The sequence below is a fragment of the Ostrea edulis genome, chromosome 3 (assembly GCF_947568905.1).
Source record: "Ostrea edulis chromosome 3, xbOstEdul1.1, whole genome shotgun sequence".
Taxonomy (NCBI): Eukaryota; Metazoa; Mollusca; class Bivalvia; order Ostreida; family Ostreidae; genus Ostrea; species Ostrea edulis.
In genome coordinates, this window is record NC_079166.1 from 65,196,668 (window position 1) to 65,222,255 (window position 25,588).

General features: G+C 35.0%; 3 protein-coding genes across 4 annotated transcripts; all 3 read left to right on the forward strand.

Moving 5' to 3' along the window:
* The first annotated feature begins 1,249 nt into the window (after window positions 1-1,249).
* On the forward strand, window positions 1,250-3,103 carry LOC125677177 (leucine-rich repeat-containing protein 40-like). Its single transcript, XM_048915153.2, has 2 exons — window positions 1,250-1,394; window positions 1,655-3,103. Exons 1-2 carry the CDS (start codon window positions 1,389-1,391, stop codon window positions 3,056-3,058), a joined length of 1,410 nt encoding a protein of 469 aa, XP_048771110.2. The 5' UTR covers window positions 1,250-1,388; the 3' UTR covers window positions 3,059-3,103.
* A 5,162-nt stretch (window positions 3,104-8,265) lies between these two features.
* On the forward strand, window positions 8,266-10,585 carry LOC125677147 (toll-like receptor 7). Of its 2 annotated transcripts, XM_048915112.2 has the most exons (3): window positions 8,266-8,439; window positions 8,540-8,565; window positions 9,145-10,585. In XM_048915112.2, exons 2-3 carry the CDS (start codon window positions 8,548-8,550, stop codon window positions 10,552-10,554), a joined length of 1,428 nt encoding a protein of 475 aa, XP_048771069.2. In that variant the 5' UTR covers window positions 8,266-8,439; window positions 8,540-8,547; the 3' UTR covers window positions 10,555-10,585. The 2 variants fall into 2 exon arrangements, with proteins under 2 accessions (XP_048771069.2, XP_056014541.1); XM_056158566.1 differs by lacking the exon at window positions 8,540-8,565 and having other exon boundaries at window positions 8,297-8,439; window positions 9,126-10,585.
* A 10,431-nt stretch (window positions 10,586-21,016) lies between these two features.
* Window positions 21,017-23,268, forward strand: LOC125675126 (uncharacterized). Its single transcript, XM_048912625.2, has 3 exons — window positions 21,017-21,382; window positions 22,495-22,667; window positions 22,774-23,268. The coding sequence occupies exons 1-3, from the start codon at window positions 21,261-21,263 to the stop codon at window positions 22,839-22,841; spliced, it is 363 nt and encodes a 120-aa protein (XP_048768582.2). The 5' UTR covers window positions 21,017-21,260; the 3' UTR covers window positions 22,842-23,268.
* Window positions 23,269-25,588: the final 2,320 nt, after the last annotated feature.

Here is a 25,588-nt window from a genome sequence, read left to right on the forward strand (position 1 = left end):
CGGGTATAAAAGTCGGGGGGTGGGGGTGGAGAGAGAGAGAGTTTCTATAGTAAATCAAAACTCGAGTATTCTCGCCACACAGTCACGTGCTACAAGTCAACTAAGAAAGGCACGTGAGTTAGATTTAAGACGATCATACAAGATACACACTGCATTTATTCTATAAAGCAGGAACATTGCGATTTATAAAGTCAAAATTAACAATAACTACCCCAACAGAAGAAACATTGAATAGATATATTGTATATATAGATAAAGATAAATAGATTGATTGATCAATAGTATATGCGAATCATTTAGCATTTATTTTCTATGGAGTTTCTGTGCATTCATGTCTTTATATATATATATATATATATATATTGTTTATTCACCAATCAAGGTCCCTCGGAGGGCATGTGCAGGTTAACAAGCAATTAATTATAACAATGAAAATAAATAACAATCATTCAGAAGTACTAATACTGACAGAGTTCACACTTCTACACTGCACTGCACATATCTATAATTATATATGAAATACTGATTGCAGACAAGATTTGAATTAACAATATGATATATACAATAAAATAACCGAACTGCTTCACACATCAGTTTCTGAGACAGCGGACAATGGTAGTGTTGTGTGAATACATATAAAATTGTAATGAAATCAGTATAATTATAGTTTAGTAAGTACAGTATGCAAGTATAAAACACATGTACATGTAGGATCCAGTTGTTCTGAATATTTTATGCTAATGCAGGGAGATTAGAATAGAATAATTATATAAATGAAAACAATTGTACGGAGTGTTAAAGAAGGTATGAATTGTTGACTTGATTTCAGGGGGCACCAAGGGACAGTACCTGTTAACAGTCTGGTAATAAATTTATTGTACCAGACTGTTGGTCTTGTACTCCCAGTAACTAAGACAGCTTACGAATGTAAAGCAAAGGAAATGTGTACAATGCAAAGACATGTACTTGCAGTATCACATTACACTTTTCAAAATCATCTTACTGAATACAGCATGTAAGTATAATACATATGTACACGCAGGATCCAGTTGTTCTGAATGTTTAATTTCTAAAGCAGAAAGGTTAGAATACTTAATATATAAAAGAAAATAATAGCATTATATGAGAAAATTATAATAGTGTGCAAGAAAGAATACAATATTTACAAGTAACAAAATTAATGTTATCTTGTTCAACTTCCTGTGGTTTTTCGGAGAATTGAAGTCTAAATATGGTTTCCCATTATCAATTTTACCTAGACATATTGTACCTTTCACGCATGCTATTCCACGCACCAGGTCAACCAGTAGGTTAAACGTTGTTGTAAACGGCCCCTTGTGTAGACAAGACGTATCTTTGTAAGCACAAACAGCAACCTGTATGAAAGGATGATTGTATGTATTTTTGCATCTGATTTATTTTCGTGTGTGATATACCTAATTCATAATATGTCCAACAAATTAGATATAAGCATTGCTAAAAAGAATACATGTTGGTTGTCATTGTTCCAAGTATTTTTGAAATATTGAAAACATTATTGCATACATTTGATTTATGCTGTAAATATCCCCTTGAAATTGTAATTAAATCATTTAAAAATAACTGCTACGCTTCGCTTTAATTATTTTTCTTTTGCATTTTTTTCTTAAACCAGGCCTTCGTTTGGTTGTCTCTGTGTGGTCTAATCACCCATGCCTTTGGGCAGACAGATTATTCGTCATGTTGCAGCAATTTTCCTGACAGCAGTTTCTGTGGCTGTGAGAACGCCGTTATCCAATGCCATGGCCTCATCACCACCCCAAGTCTGAGACAAGATCGTCGATGTCGGGTTGTAGATATCAGAGACAGTAGTTTACCAATCAAAGCCTATGATTTTAATCACATACAGACGGACAGACTAATTCTTAGCAACAATAACCTCAACGACTCAAATATCAACCCCCTTGCATTCAACAACATGAAAGGCACCTTAAAGGAACTCGTGTTGTCTAACAATTCCTTAACGGCTCTGCCCGCCTCAGTAAAGGAGTTGGAGCACTTAGAACTGTTGGATTTATCGGGAAATCCAATAGCGTCCAACAATTTTGATGATGATATCCTGAGGGACATCGGCGATACCTTAATCGATTTGAAAATAGGTGGACCCAATATAACCTCGTGGCCTTCTTCTTTTTACCATCTTCAGGCATTGCAAAATTTGACCATTACTGAGTCGCACTTCACATTATTGCCAGTTGATGCTTTCCACGGATTTCAAGGGACACTAAAGGAGCTTACTATTCAGCACAGTCAGTTGACGTCAGTTCCCCTAGCTGTGGCTAGATTAAGGTATTTAGAGGTGTTGCGTTTTGATGACAATTATAACGTCGGTGACCACGGTATGAGAGCGCCAATCGTTCCAGGCTTATTGCCCTATCTGTACAACGTGTCCTTACAGGCAGACAACATAACCGTCTTTCCACAAATTTTAGGATCTTTTGAGAAACTTCAAAATGTAGTTCTGGACAGAAACAGACTGAAGTTTGTCAGCGACGAATCAGCAATCGCTGTCAATCGGGCATCAACTTTGAGTCTTCGCGACTCCGGATTGACGAGAATCCCCGAAGCCATTCAACGAATTGCCGCTTTGGACGCACTAGATCTCTCGAACAATAAAATACACAGCGTGGAAACTAAAGACTTGCGGCAGCTTGTAAGCTTAAAGTCCCTTCTTTTCAACAACAATCCCATTCTATACATGTCACCGAACGCACTGGACAACAACGTATTGTTAGATAGAATAGAACTACGATCCACCAACCTTACCAAAGTTCCTTGTGCCATCAGAGGTTTGATGGCAGCCCATTCACATACTGGACGAAGCTCCACCATCACTGTTGATCTCCAATTTAATCGCATTCAATGTACCTGCGAACTTCAATGGCTCTATGCAGCCATTACTAGCATGCCTTCCATTTCTATTACATTTGAAGGAACTTGTGACACGATTGTAATGAGTATTCAAGATTATATCGATTCGAATTTATCATCATGCCCCAGTGGAGGTCAGTGTTCCTAAACACCTCCCAATAGAAATCAATAAAATATTGTTTGTATCTTGAAACATACTTGTGTGTTCTCTGAATTCATAGGCATTTATTTCGAAAGAAGTTTTTAAAGAGGTTCGAAACTGAGCTTTTTAGAATTATCAATTCTCTTTTAAAACTTTATTTCTACTTTCTACATCGAAGAAAAATGATCACAAGAAAACTAATCAAAAGTACCGATTATGAATTATTATAACAAAACGAATCAAAAGTACTAATTATGAATTATTATAAAAAATAACAAAACGAATCAAAAGTACTAATTATGAATTATTATAACAAAACGAATCAAAAGTACTAATTACGAATTATTATAACAAAACGAATCAAAAGTACTAATTACGAATTATTATAACAAAACGAATCAAAAGTACTAATTACGAATTATTATAACAAAACGAATCAAAAGTACTAATTACGAATTATTATAACAAAACGAATCAAAAGTACTAATTATGAAAGAACTGCCTAGCGCAAAGAGTGTGACTTCTGGCATTTATAATGGACATGACATTTAACTTCACTTTGGCAATATTTACAAGGCATAATACTGCAATGTTAGTGCTGAATACTGTGGAATCACCATTGCTTGTGGGAGATTGATGTTCATGGATATCATGAGTCACTCTTACCCACGAATTTACGTGTCTTCGAACATTTTTTTTAAACCAAGTAGAGTTATCTCTCCCAGTGCATCGTATCGCATACCCACGAAATTACATCCCCACGAACCAGGAAAATTTTGCTTACCCACGATCATTGGCCCCACCAATTAAAATGAGTCTTCTCTATTCTTACAAAATGACAAGCAAATACATTTGCTGACTAGCCCAGGTAGCATATGCGGAAGCCAGGAGTTTATTATACCGACACGAAATGTATGAAAATGTAACAAAAACAATATATGATACACTGTATGAACACTCTACATGTATGAACACTAAAATAACAATAGTTGTGACTGATAACATAAATGAATCGAGTATGCTTTCATTAACGACGTCACCGGCCAGGAAACACAAGAAGTAAAAATAAACTCTGGAAACCTGTGTCCCATACCATGTCGAAATCGCAAATGCGCGCCATCTCCAGGATAATGCAGGGACTTCGTAATTAAAATCTTAAATATGAACATTAAGTGACAAATATATGAAAATAAATGATGAAAGGCGAAGATAACGAACAGTGATCAATCTCATAACTCCTATTAGCAATACAAAATAGAGTGTTGGGCAAATTTGGACCCCTGGACTCACCAGAGGTGGGATCAGATGCATGGGAGAAGTAAGCATCCCCTGTCCACCGGTCACACCCGCCGTGAGCTCTATATCTTGATCAGGTAAACGGAGTAGAATTTTAGATGTACATGTAATCCGTAAAAAAATCATACATCTGGAAAGAAAAGCACAATGAAATCATGTGATGATATAGATATAATATTCAGGCACGATGCATCCTTTTTCAAAAAGAAGTAAGGGGGAGGGGGCAGCCGGTGGAGGTGACTTCACAATTGTCTGAAAAAGACACCCCCCCCCCAATACCAAAGCTATAAATCCTGGCCTGGGGTAAGGGGACAAGTGTTGATCATTCATTTCTTCTGTTAATTTTACATTTTCTATTTCGATGCACTACAGTCTACTATGTAAAAAGGTAGAGAACCAACCTATTCGTACAGATGGAACTTTTCACGTAATTATCTACCCGTGCGATACTCGCACTATATACCTCTAGATCTGTCAACAGCCTTATACAGAAATCTTGTAAAGGTTTCTAATATCCAACAATTGTGTTTTGGACTAAATATTTAGTCCTATTATGAAATGTTTTTGGTGTAGTTAAATTTATGCTTACTGTAAATTGTTTCAAATCGGTTTTCGGATCCTAAAGGAACTACTTCGTAATATGCGTATGAATGTAGGACATCCACGTGCTGGAAATTTAATGTAAACATGGAATCAAAAGTAAGGAAGGCTGTAAAGATACGATAAATTTTGTAAAATAAGATACAAACAGGTACATGGTAAAAATGTACTTAATAAAGTACCAGTAGGCTTTGAAAAGAGTCTGATGTATCACTTGTTGCCAGAACCTTTAAAGGGAAAGGAAACGAGAATGACTGTTTATATCATGTCGTTATATTGTCACGTGATTCCAAGCGTTGACGGAGATGTAAGTGAAGTTTGCGTAACGTGCCCTCTGGTGAGAGAATGTGGCTACCGGTAGTCCCCACCTCGACCCTAATTGCCACATAACTGCAATACAGATCAGTTGATATACATACATTTATTTTCAAAAGACGAAATCACATGTGAAATAATATCCACCCAGATTTCAATAGAAAGAATACATTAGATATACTGTACATTAGGGGTGCAATGATTCACCACGATGCATCAGAAACCGCGATTCTGTCAGCCAAATCGATTGAGCGAATTCGTTTCGGTCCAATAAAAGGTGAAGATAACGAACAGTGATCAATCTCATAACTCCTATAAGCAATACAAAATAGATAGTTGGGTAAACACGGACCCCTGGACACACCAGAAGTGGGATAAGGTGCATAGGAGGAGTAAGCATATAATACAAAAGAATAGAATGTGTATAAGTTATCTATCCACTTTTCACTTTACAATGGCGCCTTTGATTGGCTAGAAAACGTCCAATCAATACTTGGGGCACTAATACAAACACAATGGAGGAGCATGATGACACTCTAGTGCTCAAAGATCCTCCCAAGATTAAAAAAAATGTGAGTTTTGTTTTGATTATTCCAAATGATTTGCTGCAATTTTGAAATGAGTGCCATTGAGTGGTTAAACAACTTCTTGAGTCAAACTAGCATATGTTTTTAAGTTTTTTTTTAAAAACTATTTGTGATAGTATATATCTAATTTCTACAAGTTTCTCTAAATCTAAGTTACACTGTACTTAAAAAGTTAAAGGAATTTATGTCAATTTAATTTAGTCGAGGATGTTTAAAATTTGTCCTTTTTTGAAAAAAAAATTCCATTTATTTATTGAAAATCAATAACATGATATGTAGTGATTGAAAGTAAATTATGAATAACCAAGTTACTATTAAAATAATCGAATCGAATGATTAAAATCGAAATCGAGTCGAATTGAAAAGTTGGTGAATCATTTCAGCTGAACATTATGTGTAGTTAATAGGATTCATTCATTGAATTGATGATATGCTAAAGACATCTTTATCGTTTATCCTGATCTAAACAAGATGAGGACTAATATCTACAGACTTTGTTACATAATGACCCAACATTGCCTGCGAAAAAATCATACAATGGTCACTTAAATGTAAATCACTGTACAGTCATTAATTACGCTTAATTCTTAGAGAAATTCTGGAACTTAATTACAATAAGATGTACATATAGTAAATTTTCCATCTATTCCTTATATTGACGCAATGTATATTCAGGACCGTAACGTGTTGTGCACCACTCGTATTTAGGGTGAAATATCTCGTGTTACAATGTGAAAAATGAATATAGACGATGTTAAGAGCCGTGTTCTTTTCGGAAAAAATAGATCAATGAAACAAATGAATTTACAACATTTGAAATTGAACTGATTCTATAGTATTTGTATCATAAATTACATAGGCAAAATACATGTCTAGTACAAGAATTATTGAGAATATAATGAAATAAAGATGACAAAATTACGCAAATTCAAAGCGTTTTGATAAAAAAAAACAACTTCCTCTGCGAAATCGAATGTAGTCAATTTCAACCCCTTTATTTAAATCTAAGTTAATATTATACATTTGTTGACTGCGTTTATGGTCAACATGTGTTATGTTGGACCTGAGGATCAAACTCTTGCCTGAGGCCGAAGGCAACAGTTTGGTTCGAGGGTCCAACATAACACTAGTTGACCGAAAACTCAGTCTAGAAATGCTTTGTTATACCTTCTCTAATAATATATAATCAAATAATAAAACGTTTGCTGTTATATATGTATGTATGGTATGTATGTATGTATGTATGTATGTATATATATATATATATATATATATATATATATATATATATATATATATATATATATTATGTATTATGTATTATTCAATCAGTAACAATTCATTGTTCAAACGAACCTGTCCATTGCAAAATCTTGTTGCATTACTCTGTCGAGGTGTCCGCCTAAATTGATCGTATTGTCGCAAATGAGGCGTGACGTCGTAGGTCAAAAGTTGACTCGATGTTGACTGAGCAGTCCAACATAAAAACAATAAGGGACGGTCAACATTTACTGTGAGAACATTTGAATTATTGGACTTGCTATTATATTGATTTATATAGAAAGTGTTTAATAAAGGTATAACAAAAATGATTCAACTGGCCACGTGTAGAATTGTTGGATATTGTTTAACATCCCGCTCTAGATTTTTTCACTCATGGAAACGTCACCATCGCCGGCATATCTTTATCGTGCCGCACCTGCTGTGACATGGGGTTTGGTTTTTTTTCCCGGTCCCATCCGAGGGACCATCCTAATTAGTTGCCTTTTACGACAAGCAAGGGGTACTGAGGACCTATTCTAACCCGGGTCCCCACGGGCTTCATGTGCAGAATCAAGAAAAAAAAAAACACTTCATAACATATTTTGCCAGTACCATACATGTATGTACTGAATTAAAACCTACATACATGTAGCTACATATAATTTATGCCATCTTATGCACGTGAGCTGGCTCCCTTGAAATGTTGATATCTACATATTGTCGTTAATGTGAAATAACTTTCCACTCTATTACGATTTTACGTCTTTTGGTTGATTTTCAAAGTAAACTGTCAATGAGATAGGAACTATTCTATGAGAAATACAATGTTTTCTCTTTCTAATATGTACATGTAAATACTAATTAAAAGAATAGATGAATGCTTGCTTTGAAAAGGATCTTATAAATTCTATATATTTACAATGTAACATAATAAACTTAAGTCATATTCATCACTTAAAGACTCAATGTTATAAACTTATAGAATTTATAACAAGTTTAAACACGATATTCTATGATATAGAAGCTGAACAAGAGTTTATCCAGTCTGTTCTCATACTATGTTTGTGCATATACACGTGGAAGCATAAGCATTGTATGTCACACCCTATGAGACTCTAATTTGGAAATAAAGAATTCTCTTCTATTCTCTAGGATTGATCAAGGGATTCTCTTGCTCTATGTTCTTGTATGATTCATGATAGCGAAGTCGTGTATCTGTTTGAAAGAAATAAGGGAAATTTCGAAATAGGATTGACGTTTCCAAAGTCAGAGATAAGACCCTGAGAGCTCTACAGATCAGAAGGAATTCACCGACTGGCAGTGCAGGTCAGTTATAGATATTCAAAAGATAAGTTTTCAAGTTTTTGTCTTTCAATTGCAGAAATTCAGTGTTGTACAGTATTACAGTAATGTTGTATTTTTGTAGATTTTACCATGTTGACTTCGTTGTTGGTATGTATGATGTATGTGTGGTTCTCACACACGAATGTGAAGTCCATTTTATAATAACACTAAACGCTAATAAATGTTTATAAGAAATTGATTCAATGATAATAAGGATAATGATTATAACGAGGAGGATGAAAATCAAACCAGATCACTACACCTCTAATGGTATATATTCATTTCAAAATGAAGGATTATCTCCCTCACGCATAGCTCTTATCCTTAGACGAATTTGACTCCACTTTTTTGGCACACTGTTTTTTCCCTATAATAGCTCCAAAACTTCATTGTTATTTCGAATTTCAAACATTTCGGTTGAGCATCACTGAAGAGACATTATTTGTCGAAATGCGCATCTGGTGCATCAAAATTGGTACCGTTTAAGTTTTACATGAGAAACATTCTCCAATTTCGTAATTAACAATTGTAACATAACATGTATTCTCAAACATATAATATCCTCTTCCTGCGTTAATGATTTTATTTGATAAAGGAGAGATTTTTGTTTGTTGAGATGTTGAAATATATGCATTGGTAAAAGGTGTACCATTTATCAATTGAATTAGAATGTTTCATTTTCGTTAGGTGTGCTTTGCCCTGCTATATAAAGAAGTAGAACCTAGCATTGTTCCAGGAAAACGCGCATATTGTACTCCGCCAACTTCCTATGATGGCACGTGCAGTTGCGAAAATGACGTCGTGACTTGTACCGGGCAAACGAGGGTGCCAACATTCTCCGGCAGTATTCACTACAAGAAAGTTTCATTTGTCAAGGGTAACTTTAGAAACATTACCAGTTACGTTAACCCATTTGCAAATCTTCAAACAGATGAACTAGTTCTTCATGATATGGTAATACTGGGAATTCCGGATCATGCATTTTTACCTGTGAAATCCATGTTAAAGAAACTGGACCTCTCTAAAAACTATCTCACCGCTTTGCCAAAAGCACTAAAAGACCTCGACGTTCTAGAGTCCCTTGACGTTTCTGATAATTCTATCGGAGACAAAAATTTTACAGAAGATGTTTTGAGAAAAATTGGAGCGACTCTGACATCATTAACCTTTGGCAGTTACGATATACTAAATTGGCCACTGACTTTAAAGCATCTTCAGATGTTACAAAATCTTAATCTGACCCGAGCAGCCTTCCAGTTTATGCCTCAGGACGCATTTCACGGATTCGCCGGGACGTTACTGACCTTAAGTCTCAGTAAAACGGGGCTTAAATCATTGCCTTTAGCTGTTGCTCGGCTAAATTATTTACAATCCTTCAACTTTGATCAGAATACCGGTGTCGGAGACTACGGTATGAATGTCCCATTACTACAAGGTATAATGAATTACTTGACAAACGTTTCTCTGAAGCAGGACAGTCTTAAAACATTCCCGGAGGCTCTGTCTGTGTTTCATAATTTGAAATCAGTTAGCATGGACTTGAATATGTTAGACTTCGTAAGTGACCACGCAGCGGGGTCTGTGAAACAGATTGAGAATCTAAGCATGCGCAATTCTAACATATCCCGTATCCCGCAAGCTTTGGCTGACATCACCTCTCTAAAGTCTTTGGACTTGACGGATAACCGTATACATAGTATTGATGTTCAGGATGTCCAAATTTTACACTCGGTGAAAGAAATCAAACTTAATAACAACCCCATCCTTTACATTTCAAATCATGCCTTTGACAACAATGGAAATCTGGAACGACTAGAGCTGAGAAACACGAGCTTGAAAGAGGTACCATGTGCTCTAAAATCTGCCATTGAAAATTTGACACGTGTAAAACACCACTTTCCGTTGACAGTGGACTTATCCAACAACGACATCAGATGCACCTGTGAGCTGAAGTGGCTTGCTGAAACACTCAGCTCACATCAAAGCAACATCACGTGGGACATTATTGGAGATTGCGAGACCATCGTTATGAGTATCAATGATTACCTGAATTCAGACAATCTTCTGGGTTGCCCCTCATCAAATATTTGTAATTGAAATGAAATTTTATTAAAACCTGATTGCTCTCTGTCACGCTTATCTTTACAATCAGTTGTTTGTAATTTGTATAGAGGTTAAGGAGGCATTGACATGCGCAAAGTAGCGTTTGTTATAATGTTATAGATTTACTACATATATATCCACTACGAATGAATGTGGAAAGTTGAATGAATAGTAAACAAGAAAATGTATTGATGCAAGCATTAATTCGGCCGCATCTATTTGGTAACTATCATAACTATGTAAGGTGGAAAATTGAAGAAAAGGAACGGTGACCAATGTCATGAATACCACGATGAATATGAAATTGAGAATATTACAAACATGAATACCTGGAAATATGAGAAGTGTGATCAGGTACCCAGGAGTAAGCATGAATACCTGAAAATATGAGAGGTGGGATCAGGTACCCAGGAGTAAGCATGAATACCTGGAAATATGAGAGGTGGGATCAGGTACCCAGGAGTAAGTATCCCCTGTTAACTATAACTAAGCAAACCATTTGATAACCTTCATGTTTTAATTTTGAAACTTATTTTTCCTGCATAAGTCCTTCACTATAATTCATTCTGGCAAGTTAATGGTATTGTACACACTTTAGATAATGTTCCATTGTGTTAACTCTTTAGATAATGTTCCATTGTGTTAAGTATATAGCTTTCAAAATACTCATATGTAAAATGTATTTAATTATAACTATATAGAAATGGCTATTTCAGTTTTTAAGTAAGGTATGAATGTAGAAAAAAAATGACCAAAATAAACCGTACAACAAAGAGAAAGTAATTTCTACAAACTCTGATTACATGAAATAAAACCATAAAGCTTTTCATGCGAAAATAAATAGTACGAGTTAACAGATCCCGGACATCGAAAATTCTTATTGTTATTTATCAAAAAATCATGATTAGGTATATGTAAAAACTGTAATCCAAGTCAATAAAATAATCAAATGGTAATAATGGCTTTGGATGTATATAATTAAGTTTATTATTTCATAATGTAGGCCTGCAGTAAATCACAGTCGTTTTTCTAAAACCATAACATATAATCGCCTGCCTCCTGGAGGGGGAGCGACAAACGAGCGTTACGAAACTATGGAAACGACATAACTCCATTTCATTTTAACTCAAGAATAACCATTTCGTAAATACAAAGATAATCGTTTGCTTTAAAGGGAAAGACAACCCTAACCACATTGTTCCTTTTATGAATAAAGTATCACTTACTGATATCGTAAATGACAGTCTTTAACAACAAAAATCCTTGCTTAACAATTAAATCAATATTAATCTATCATGTATTTTAAATTACCCACCGCTAAGAGAGCGGCCATTGGTGTTTAATTTATGACGCCACACCGTATGTTCCGGTTTATTTCATCAGTAGCACTGTAAACATGACAAATCACGAACAGTTGAGTTTTGAGCCGTATAGATTTGAGCCCGTTCTTTCGTAAGAAGAAAATGAGAAAAGAAAACGCTCAGTCGACTTGCAGACCAGGCAGACGGTAAACGTTTCTTCATACAAATGTCTCGAACCTCAACTTGTCATTACGCAAATGATGGATCCACAGCGGTTTACGTAGTCTTTTTTTTTTTCAAATGACTTGGTTGGGTCGGGAAATTCGAAAGAAAACTTTTTTTCACATCTCCCTTTCGCATTAGTGTAATTAACTGCTTGACAGGTCGGCACCAACATATTATTCGGAAGATCGACCACATGCACATCTTTGATGGTCTTAGAATCTCATCAAAACCGGAACAGACGGTGTGACGTCAAAATTATTGATTTTTGTGGTCTTGAATACAAAAGCGCTCCACATCATGGCAGCCTCTATAGATCGCGGGAATTTCAATTTTTAACGTTTTCAAATTAGTACTGAAGCTTATCTAGGCCGTATATCAACAGAATAGTATGACAAATCTTTATCATATTATTAATCCTATCATTTATCATGTAAAAATCTTTGGGTTGCCTTTCCCTTTAATGCAGTATTTAATAATTTCATGTTTTGTATTTGTAATGATATGTCCATTTTATAGAGAAGAATTTATATTGCACACATACGTACTGAGAGTTCTAAATTTGGTGCACGTACGCACCCCTACGCACACACAGGAGAGCGAAAACAAGCCTTCTGTAGACCTTAACAAAGGGACCCGTATTCAGTAACAAACCTAATAAATGTTTTGTTTTTCTAAAGAAATATTTAGACTTCAATCATGTGACAGTTTTATTCAATGACGGACCGTCATTCTAGTCCGACACAAAACAAAATTATGTGTACACACAGGACACGTGATTTTGTTTGGGGGACATGCTATGCAAAAAAAAAAGTTGTAGGTATCCAATAAAGAAATCGAAGTCATTGTCGAAAACTAGAAGTTATAGGTCAAAACTCGATAATGGTTTTAAGTTTTTGATGTAAATGAGTCTCCTAGATACATGCAATAGAATAGGAGAAAAACAAAAGAATGCGATCAGCAATGACAAAAAATTGAATTTTAAAAACTAAAGGCGAAGATACCCATTTTGAATCATTCTTGACCAACCATCATACATGTAAAAGTTTAACCCAGATATAATGGGTAAAATAATAAGATTAAGAAAAACGAAAACAAAACACGAAATGTGGGATTATTGCCATCTATTTCGCAAATTCCATGGTCGCTATGGCGATCTAGTTTGTCAATACAAAATATCATTGGGTCAAATGCTGTTTGACGTGTTTCATACCGATTGTTACGCCGTTTTTGGAACACTGCTTTTGACTACGGATAGCTGTTTACCTGATCAAGATATGGGTCTCATGGCGGGTGTGACTGGTCGACAGGGGATGCTTACTCCTCTTAGGCACCTGATTCCACCTCTGGTATATCAAAGGGTCCGTGTTTGCCCAACTCTCTATTTAGTATTGCTTATAGGAGTTATGAGATTGATCACTGTTCGTTATATTTGGCTTTTTTCTATCTTTACGACATGTTCAGCTCACTTTCTATAAATTACAAAATAAATAAATGTTTTTAAGAGTCTCGTAATTACATACATCGTTTGTGTTGATGGTAATCAAATATTCGTTTATTTACATTTCTCAAATGTTTTATTTTGAACAAAGCTCCCTTTGAAATGTATAAAACTAAATCTCCCTACCATCTTCATTTATAGGGAATCCATTTGCGCCTTTGGTTAGTGTATGCTAAATAATTATAAATAGAAATAATGTGCACCCTACGAATATTAGGTAAGTTCTCCTCTTGAAATGTTTTGTTGAAAGTAAGGTTATAAAGCTAGTTACAGACAAATACTAATATAACATGTTTTAAACACATGTTCTGTTTAATGACAAGATCATCTCATAACTCGTAGTAGAAATCTCTGTTTGCCTTGGACGTTTAGAAGGGCGTGACTTTCTTGATGCATCATATGTGCCAAAAGGTGACCTAGGTTCTCATTCGTTAAGAGTTCAATCGCATCAGCGATTTTGGATTGTTGCTGACAAAAGTCGAAATCCACTTTAGCCCCACCTCTTTATTGTAAGAAACGCTGTCATTGGTTTCTCGCATCAATCTCATGACATTTGCGCTGTTGTCTATCACATGTATATTACTCCTGAATAAAAAGCATAAGTGTAAATTTCAGTTCAGAACATTCAACATTGTCAGTCTTATGTCGTCCTATGTAATTTGACCGACTTTCAAATCAAAATTCTAAACATGAAATGGCGATCAGATCACAAAATTCCTTTGCAGTTAATGCACTATTCAACTGTTCAAGTGATAAAAACAAATATTTGGTGGCGAGAAACTCGGGAATGGGGTAGTTATTTGTGATCTGAATTGAGTTTAAGTGTCTGATAAAAGTTTTCAACATGAACCATTTTAAATTTCAGTCGTTTCGATGAGGTCCAATTTGACCCGACTTACAGGAAGCCGTTTATAATTTGCAAATCGTTGCTTATACGACGGTAGACGCTTTTGTAAACTCAACACAATTTTTTTTTACCTCGTAATATCTTTACTGTAAATTTAACGATACTACACTGGTAAAATTGTAACATATGTTTAACATATGATTAACATATGTTTTCAAACATATGTTAATCATATAAAAGGAGCACTTAAAGGTCAACGTATGTTTTCAAAAATATAATTAACATATGTTTAAAATATGAATAACATATGGTTGTATTATCTTATGATAAACATATAATTTGTTCATATGATATTCACATGTTTTTCTTATTATTGTAACATGAAGTTTATATTAAACATATGGTTAACATATATCAAACATATGTTTAACATATGAATATCCAAACATATGTTAAACATATGTTGCAATTTTACCTGTGCAAAATGTTAACTGTGAAGTACAATGTAATTCACATAATGTTGGTAGATACTTTAAACATCAACTATTTGACTTACAAGTTCCCTTCTTTGATAATTTACGTGTCTGAGATAAGGATGATAATAAGATGTAAATATTATAGGGATATTGACAATAGAGAGAATATGATGATATAACACTGATATTGAAAGTAGAGAAAATATAGTGATTTTGTAGTGATATTGAAAGTACACTCTAAAAACAATGTTTAAGTTTGGAACACTTTTTAAACGTGTTTAGGTCTAAACGTGTTTAGGATTGTGCTTATATCCTAAACGCGAAGTGTAATAAACATGTTCTACCCTAAACATGTTCAGACTGAGAACATGCTTAGCTATGCAAAAATACAGTATCTAAACACAAAATAACATGCTAAACACTTGCTAAACACAATCCTAAACGTCTAAACACAATCCTAAACGTCTATGCGTTTAGGTTTTGAACATGATAAGCTTAGTAACATTGTTGACATTAGTTTTACAGTCTTCATGTAGAATATTCCTGTCTTCTGTAAATGAAATTCGAATTGCAGAAAAAACTGCATGTCAGAATTGCCATACTTCAAACTGCTATAGTGTACCAGGCCCCGATAGTGACCATAGTGTACATCATACGCTGTATTGCAAGTATACACTGTCGAGGTCGATATCCAAAATTGATGGAACCATTAGAAGAGCCGTCTATGGGCTTCAACCCTTTCCTGTTGGAAATGAGCAGAGTTTAGGAGTATCCAGAAAATTTTGATCTGGAATTCCATTTCAACTTGAACAGGTCTGGACACATACATATAGAATTAAAAAAAAAAATAGTGTAATTCATTGTCTCTGGTATTAGACGTGCCTTTAGTGTTAATTTAAACCAATGCATCACTCTTACTTTGCATTGGAACAAAATTCATTTAAATCTTGTGAAAGAGAACATCAGTTGCAATTGATGCCCCCCCCCCTTTTTTTTAAATTCAACATCTGACAGTGCCTGTTATGCGAAAACTAGCATATCAAAGACAAAAAACTTGTTGAAGTTGTACTTGCCGGAAGATATTTAACCATGTATAGTTTACTTCTTTTATGTGCATACGTGATTTTTAATGGTTTTGTCTTTAACATGTATCGCGGAAATGTCAACCGTGTTGTTTCGGCAGCAATTAGAATATAGAAATAGAGTTATCGGACTTGCAATGTAATTTGAGAAGAACCGCGCAAACCCGCATTGTTCGATTTGAAACATCATGGATCCCATAGACACAGTTTGTAATACAAGGGATATTCTTGCTAGATTTTGCAATGTTATTCTCCTATAATAGAAGAGAAAGCTACTATTTAAGACTCTTTAATGCTGTGGATTGAGTTTTAAATAGAAGGTTAGCAAATCATTTTGTAATTGAGACAAAGTCAAAACCTAAATACAAGGAGAACTAAACATGTTCAAAACCTAAACACAAAAGAGGTAAACGTGTTCAAAACCTAAACACAATAAGGGTAAACATGTTCAAATCCTAAACATAATAAGGGTTAAACATGTTCTACACCTAAACATAAAAAGAATTAAACATGTTCAAAACCTAAACACAATTAGTTAGACATGTTCCAAACCTAAACACAAAGAGATTTAAACATGTTCAAAACCTAAACACATTGGGTTGAACATGTTCAAAACCTAAACGTAAAAAGTGTTAAACATGTTTAAAACCTAAACACAAAAAGTGTTAAACATGTTTAGATTTAGAACGCGTTCAAAACTGTACACAAGAAATGTGTTTAACTTTGTGTTTAGGATCTAAACACCATTTTTAGAGTGTAGAGATCATACAATATACTGATTTTACATTGATAATGAAGATAAAGGGCACATTAAGGTAATTCCACCCCTCTAGAATTATAGGTTCAATCATATATTTGATTGTTGATTCTTCAGATAATATATCTTGGTAACAAATAAAAATATGTTGCAGTATTATTATTTTTTTCTTTATCAATTAGCACACTTTTACCTGTTATCAACGTCAGAAAATTGTAGTTTTCCTTAAACAGCATAATCAATATTTCATTAAAAACTGGTTAAAACGATGTAATAGTATTCATAACAATTTCATGAAACTGTTTTTTTTTTTAAAGTTAAAAAAACCAAACAATATGTTTGTGAAAATAACGGAAATCTATAGCAAAATGAACTAGATAAATAATTTGATGAAAACAGAGTTATTGCCCTTGGTTTCAATATTTTGAAACATATAATTGATTATTCCCATATAACTCAGACTTTTGAATTTTTTTTTTTTATAGTTAACAGGATTTTTTACAATAACTATTGAAAAGACAATAAGTAATGCGAAATCAATAGTGATAGAGTTAGTTTTTTATTTATTATTTGAAGCTAACGGCAGTGTCACTAATTTGCGCATTAACTAGATCCGACCGAGACTGAATGTGAATTTCCAGACATGGAGGGCCTCCGTGGCCGAGTGGTTAGAAAATTGCGCTCAAAATCACACGGCCTCTCACCTCTGTCGGCGCGAGTTCAAATCCTGCTCGCGCCGGTAAGTGAGAAAGTTTCCCAGTTTACTATCGGGAGGTCGTTGGTCTCTTCCCAGGTACATTGTATCTGGGTTCTCTCTTCTCCACCAACAAAAACTAGGCGCCACAGATAACTGAAAAATTGTTGAGTGTGGCGGAAAACATCAATCAATCAATCAATCAATCTGCTCCGAAATTCGGTGACTATTCAGCCGAGCCGAATCTCAGCCGAGAATGGCAGTCAATGAGCTTGTGTAGTATGTGACGTCCTAAAATATTGGCGAACAAAAACCAATCATCTGAGTTAAATTGCAACTATAGAGAAATTTAATTTTGATGACGAATAACGAAGGAATTTACATCAGGCATCACTCTAAGTGGCCGGCTAGTGGTAGGTCTTTGTTGATCACAATCTGTAAAACATGACTGGAACTTCATGCGGCAAGAATTTTCACAGTTTTCATTTTGACAGTGTGTGACAGCACAGTTGTAATAAGAATCCCCGCATATTTGGTGACAATCTTCAATTTTTTGCAACAGAACTGGACTTAATGTTGTTTTTGAGAAAAACATAGGGAATGCGTTTGGATCCTGAGCAGCGATTAGAACAACAGTGCATATATAAATGAATAGAATATTCCATGATTCTCGCAATCTGTGAAAAGGAACATATATGTCATTTTTTTCTTTAAATTCCAATTTCTAAAGTAATAGGTATTAGGAACAATGCTTTGAAATAACGGAACGTAAACGACATACCTCATTTTCACATGCGTTCATTACACAGATATCGAAATTGCCATTATCGCAAAATATAGGTTGCAAGCCAAGGAATGGTTGACTGATAAGATTTACACCGCGTATTTAATTGCTTATTGTTACGTATGGTTCTGGATAACGGCAATAATGACGTGTCCCTCTCCGAATTTTAATATGCTGGGAGAGGTACAATTCCCTAAGGAATTTTCATGGGTGGAAATATAACCCAAATGAATTCCGATAGCAAAAGCTTTATTTTCTAGTCACTTGGTTCATGGGGGTCAAGTGAACATTTTATTTCAATCACCACACTATTCTTTAAATATAAAAAGTCAATGGAAACGATTTGAAAATAATTACACGCATCCACATCTTCAGTCATGACAAGTCTCGCGAGAGTTACTCTTCCAAATTCAATGAGCTTTAGAAAATTCATATACTGAGATACTTTAAGAACGTAATATAGTGAATGGTTTTCCATTGTTATCGATTAATTCAATTGACAAATACCTATGGTGTATATACTCTTTTACAATAAAGTTTGATATCCATGGATTTTGAATGTCATTCTATTTCCTGAGAGGCTACATGTAAAATGGAGTCAGGAGGGGTGCGTCAAAAATGTAGTTTTGATCACTAATATTGGAGTTTTACAAAGGCTTACTTTTACAATCACAATTTAAAGGGACAAACTTCAAATATGAAAAATTTGGGAGTTGTATTTGCAAAATTCAAAGACTTTACCGCAATCAGTTGCTGTATATATTGTTTAACGTCCCACTCGATAATTTTTCACTCATATGGGGTCGTGATAGCTCAGTAGTAAATAGTCCGACATATATATATATGATTTTGATACTTACCGTGGCAGGGTAAATATCAAAATCGTAAAAAAGCCAGGAAAACGTCAGATATTTCGGACTAAGAAGTAGAGTGCTCGCTTCATTGCCGGGAGGTCGTGAATTCAAGCCCCGCTTGTGCCAATCAAACCCAAGATTGATTTAATATTGCCTAACGGCTAACGTCCCTCTCGAGAATTGTTCACTCACATGGCAAACTTAAGACTTGCTTCTTCGCCAAGCGCACGGTATTTAGAAGTGAGAACCATGGGTCGTTCAGGTTCGACCTTCAGATATGACCTTCAAAACGTAGGTCCCGTGCCGCGGTATGCGTTGGCACGATAAAGAACCCTCACTACTACTGCGCTGAGCGCTAAACAAGGCGGGATCTACATTTGTGGTACTTTACCTACAGATGGTGCCCTATCAATATGAGTGAAAAATCCAGAGAGGGACGTAAAAGCAACCGATCAATCATATGGAGATGTCACTATTTCCGGTGAAGGGCTGCAAAATGTAGGCCTATGCCCGGAGCTTACGGCCTTTGAGCAGGGAGGGATCTTTATCGTGCGACACCTGTTGTGACACGAGACCTCGATTTTTCCAGTCTTATCCGAAGGATCGCCTCATTTAGTCGCCTTTAACGACAAACAAGAGGTATTGAGGACCTATTCTAATCCGGTTATCCACGGGTTACGGTATTTCTCTCGACAAGCCTACCCCCCTCAACTTTTTGATCTAGTATAGATCTGCCGTCCAAAGATATGTGTGTGTGGATGGGCGGCAGGCAGAGTCCTAAAATGTGATATATAGAGAACTTTTAAGCTTTCAGGGCTGATGACACATTATTTAGAAATCGTCAGGATAACTTGAATTTGCCTGCTTACATTGAGCGCGCTGTGGTACACTTATGATGTACAGTAAAACTTAAAATAACTTTATTTTTAGGGCAATTTTCTGAGTCCCTTTATCCATTTCACAGCTCGTCATTTGCATTATATTTGAATATCGATAAATTTTCTTCATAAAAAATTAAAACGAGTAGAATCTAGTGCATTGCGAAAGTGTCGAAAGAATAGGAATTGCCATAGAGTTTACAATACTGTATTAATAAAATATAATTGTAGGTTTAGTGGTTTTACTGAAGCAGTCTGTATATTTATTTCGGTCCAATTTCTGTAGTTGGAGTTAATCCCTTTAAATTGTAAAATTCAGTCGTCGATTATAAAAGTAAGCCTCTTCTTAAAACTCCAATACTGGGTACGCCCTCCATTGGTGTTGATACCGGTGCGTGAATAACTGTTTTGACTGACCGACTCTCCAAATGATCCTTTAGGGAATACCCAGTCACTCTCCCAACAATATCCTTCCAAGTTATTGCGGGTCTGGCAATCCGACGCCTTGATTTCGGATCTCATTATCTAAAGGCGCCATAGTCTTACTTTTTATCTATGTTGCTGATTTTGCATCTGCACAATTGTATAAGTACGACAAATTCGTTTTTACCTTTTCATTTGATTTGAATAGCACCTGGGAAATTTCACGCAATGCTACCAATAGCGTGTGGATAATGAACGCGGGCACAACAAGTCACGGATTTTAAAAGAAGCCCATGGGCCACATCGCTCACTTGAGTCACCTTGGCCTTGCTATCATTCAGCTGTTGTAATTTTTAGAAGACTCTTTTAAAACGTATTTTCCCCCTGATAACATTTAACCCCATATTGCGGCCCAACTTAGCCCCAAAGAGTCACGACACAACCAAACTTAATTTCACACAACACAGGGATAACTCAATACAGATATGATTAACATGATCTTGCTATTCTGGAGATGAATACTTTCTAAAAGATCTGTTTTTCCTGTTTGCATGCATTATTTTATATTTGATCCATTCTAAACCCAAGGATTGATTATATGAATGAAAAAAGCTTGAATCCAGATAACTTAAGGATGGAGACTTGTCAGCGTTTTTTAACGTAAGTGGGTCTCCATAGTTTGAGTGACGTAAAATTTCTGTTGTTAGTTTTTGGAGAATAAACAATTAATAAATGATTTTATTGAAATAGAAATAGCAATTTTGTATTATTTCCTAGCAGAATTCATTGAATTTTCAATGCTTCGATAAACGCACGAAAAAACTTACGACAACCATCTTAGCTCTTGCGAACGTGGGAGAAAAGCATTGTTCTTTTACAGCATGATTATGCAATTTCCTGAGTTTTCCTCCGATAAAGACATCAACAGCATCGCTCCACACCTGGCACCGACAGACGACGCGACATGTCAAATGACAATAATACTGTCACACACGAAGAAAATGTAAGTGAAATGTACACCATCTGTTCTTTTGGGAATAGTAAATCTTTAATTATTATCTTCCGTAAGGCCAATACAACTCCAGTATATACTCTATAAAATCGTAGGCCTGCAAAATATTTGTGTACACATGTATAACCTACATGTACGTAGCTTATACATCAGGACTCTTTACTAGTCAGTGCAGTGTAAATACACGCACATTCACATGAATTTTTAATATTCAGGTACTCTGACGTAATTATGTATCAACCAAATTAAACATCGTCAATGAAACAATGATAATTACGTGTATTAAAGATGTACATATTCTCAAAACCCCATTCCAGTGCTCATATGTTTATAATTAGAGAGAAAAAGTATGGTGTCCCAGGCAGGTATAAAATTAGTAAATCATCTGATGTGGATTTTTTAAGAATTGGCTCTTATTAAAAGTAATAGGCTTGATCATTATCAACAAAAGCACTATATTAAATGTGTTTATAATTAAAGAGAAAAAGTATGGTGTCCCAGTCAGGTCTAAAATTAGTAAATTATAATGTATGATGTGGATTTCAAAAAAATTAAATCTTAATTGCTCTTATTGAATGGAATGGGTTTGATCATGAACAAATTACAGAAGTCTTTTTTATTTTTTTTTTAAATAAGTGATCATTTGAGAATCAATTATTTTTAACTATTATAAATATTTTTGAGATGTGAAAATGCATTCATGAAATGAAGGGATAGAATGCTTTTCATTTTATATTGAAATAACAATTCTTTCTATGGTGAACTGATCAGATGTGTCCAATGTCACTTAGATGCCCACTGTTTTGGATGGGCTAAATTGCTGTAGAAAGGACGATAAGAATTTAGATGCTCATAAGTATTCAATGTTTTATTAAATTGAAATTGCAAAAAAATATTGAAAACATTCTATGCATGTTTAAATTATTGAACTAATTTTTTCACAAGGTATATGAAAACCCCTAGGGTAAATTCACAGTGGAGAACTGGCAGAAGATTTAATTTCCAAATTAAAAAAAACTTGATACATTTCTTTTATTAAAAATGTAGACTTCTCATCACAACATTTCATTAAATCTAGATAATGACGACTATCAAAATTTTAGGAAGCAATCAACAGTACTGATGGAGATAAAAGAAGGAGAAAATTTCAAGTGTGAGATTGCATTTGATGAGATTGATATGATAATGGTACATGCACCAGAGCAAACTGTCAAACAGCACTCCAGCCAACAACATTTTCCTCTTGTATTCTTTGACTTGGAATCAAGAGGACTGGGTTTGTTACTTTTTACTACCTGCCCAATATTCAAATTGATTGTTCAGTTGAGAAAAGTTCTTAAATGAATACATGTATTATATTTTGGTGTTAATTCATTTTCCAGCTAGAGATTCTCATATTACACAGCTGCCATGTGTGGTGAAGAAAAGTTTCCCATATATACCTTTCTAAAAATATCTATAACAGCAAAAGACTCAGAAATAACAGAAATCGAAAATGTTAATGGAAATATGTTTAGCAAAAATTAAAAATGTAGAAGTCAATCCTTGGAAAATGGATGCTCCTCTTGATTTTGTTTCAAAATTTCAAACTAAAGTAATTCTGCATTTACAATAGCAATGTATGAATGTTAACAAATATGAATGTTTATTGTATACTATACTCAATTTAACATGTTCTGTTTATGAGAGAGAGAGAGAGAGAGAGAGATTATTGCAAGAATTGGAAAGTAACTGCAAAAATTATGTGCAAACTGCACCAGTAATGATGTACACGGTGGTGATATTGTTCTCTGAATTTTGATATAAATTAATGTACATGTACCAAATGAAATTATCCTATTAAATTTCCATTTCAAATGAAAATGAGTGAATTTCAACACAATGTGTTTTTATTTATTAAAATGCAAGGTGAAGATAACGAACAGTGATCAAACCAAGTTATAATTAAAAATAAGTTTAAAAAGAACTCTATTTCAGTTTTAAGAACTAATGATGGAGAAAATTCGGATTAGACTGCTTGAAAATTCTAGTCCACGAAAGCAGCTAGCTTGTGATTGTTGCTTAGAAAAAATCATATTTTTCAAAGCATCATATTAAACAAGAGGCCCAGGGGCCTTATAGGTCACCTGAGTATCATGTAACAACCTTCCAATGTTTGAATTAGGTTTGTGTTTAAATATAAGAATTTTACTTTTGGATGGAAGAAACATTGAATAGCTATGTGGTCAGCCCCGCCTTTGCACCAGAACCCCTGTCCCAGGGGCCATAAATTTCAGTTTTGAAAGAAGCATCCTTGATCATCATTATCATACTATTAGTTTGTCTACTTAATACCCAGCAGCAGAGGAGAAGATTTTCAAAGAAAGAAAATGCATTTTCACTATATGATCAATAGGGCCCCACCCTAATACCAGAACCCCTGACCCAGGGGCCATGAATTTCACAATTTCGAAAGAGGCATCCTTGCTCATCATAACCATGCTATTGGTTTGTCTACTTAATACCCAAGGGCAGAAAAGAAGATTTTCAAAGAAATAATGCATTTTCACTATATGACTTATAGAGCCCCACCCTAGCACCAGAACCCCTGATCCAGGGGCCATGAATTTCACAATTTTTAACAAGAGGTACTGTGAGCAATGCTCACTAAGAATACCCCCCGCTTACCCCAATCTCCCAAAGGGTGTTGGTAATAGGTATAAACTACCTCTTTTCTGAGTGTTGCTACTTCGATGTCCAGTGCGCATGACCTTTGACCTTTTGACCCCAAAATCGATAGGGAACATCTTCATCCCATGGGTAGTCCATATGTATGATATGGTGACTGTAGGTGGAAAGGATAACGCTTTAGAGCCCGGAAACCATATTGCTACTTCAATGTCCAGTGCGCTTGACCTTTGACCTTTTGACCCCAAAATCGATAGGGAACATCTTCATCCCATGGGTAGTCCATATGTATGATATGGTGACTGTAGGTGGAAAGGATAACACTTTAGAGCCCGGAAACCATATTGCTACTTCGATGTCCAGTGTGCTTGACCTTTTGACCCCAAAATCGATAGGGAACATCTTCATCCCATGGGTAGTCCATATATATCATATGGTGACGGTAGATGGAAAGGATAATGCTTTAGAGCCCGGAAACCATTGCGTCTACAGACGGACGGACGGACAGACGGACAACCCGATTCCAGTATACCCCCACAACTTGTTGCGGGGGGTATAAAGAGGCATCCTTGCTCATCATTACCATGCTATTAGTTTGTCTACTTAATACCCAGAGACAGAGAAGATTTTCAAAGAATTTCTACATTTTCACTATATGACCAATAGAGCCCCACCCTAACACAAGAACCCCTGCCCCAGGGGCCATGAATTTCACAATTTTGGTAGAGGGCTCAACGCTCATTATAATTATGCCCACAGTTTGGCTTCTTGATGTCCAGGAGTAAAGAAGAAGATTTTTTAAAATTACACTCATTTTGATGGTTTTTGCCCCACCCCTCAGGCCCCAGGGGGGCAGGGACCACGAATTTCACAATTTTTGTTCCCCTCCACCCTCAGATGCTATATGCCAAAATTGGTTGAAATTGGTTCAGGGGTTTCAGAGAAGAAGCTGAAAATGTTCAAATGTTAACGCACGACGAACGACGACGGACAAAAACAGATAGCAATAGGTCACCTGAATGAATTCAGGTGACCTAATTATGACCGATAATTTGCTTGTAACACTAATAAATTTTGATATTGTAAATGTAGTCGCTTTAAATGAATTTAAAATTTGAATTTGAAATAAATCTCATTATTTTAATAAAAATTACTTTCTTAAATGGGTGATGACCTGCAATTTTTTTCCTTAAGGAATAAACTATAAGGAATTGCCTATCTTTAGGCAAAATTATAGGAATTTGTAAATATATGGTCATTGTATAATTTTCATAAGAACTTTTATTGTTTTGGCTCAAAAAAGTAAAATTTTAAAATTAGACAGAGGAAATTCGAATTAGAATAGGAACAAGTTTTGGGTATATATTAATAAAAATTTTCCCTAAAATATACAATTGCTATATCATACTGTATATTCATACTAAAATATTTGAAAATCAACATCAAGAATTTTTTCTATGAACACTTGTGTAAGGTATGGTTCAATTTTGCAATTTTAAACGGAAAAAGTGCTATTTTTAGAAAGTGAAC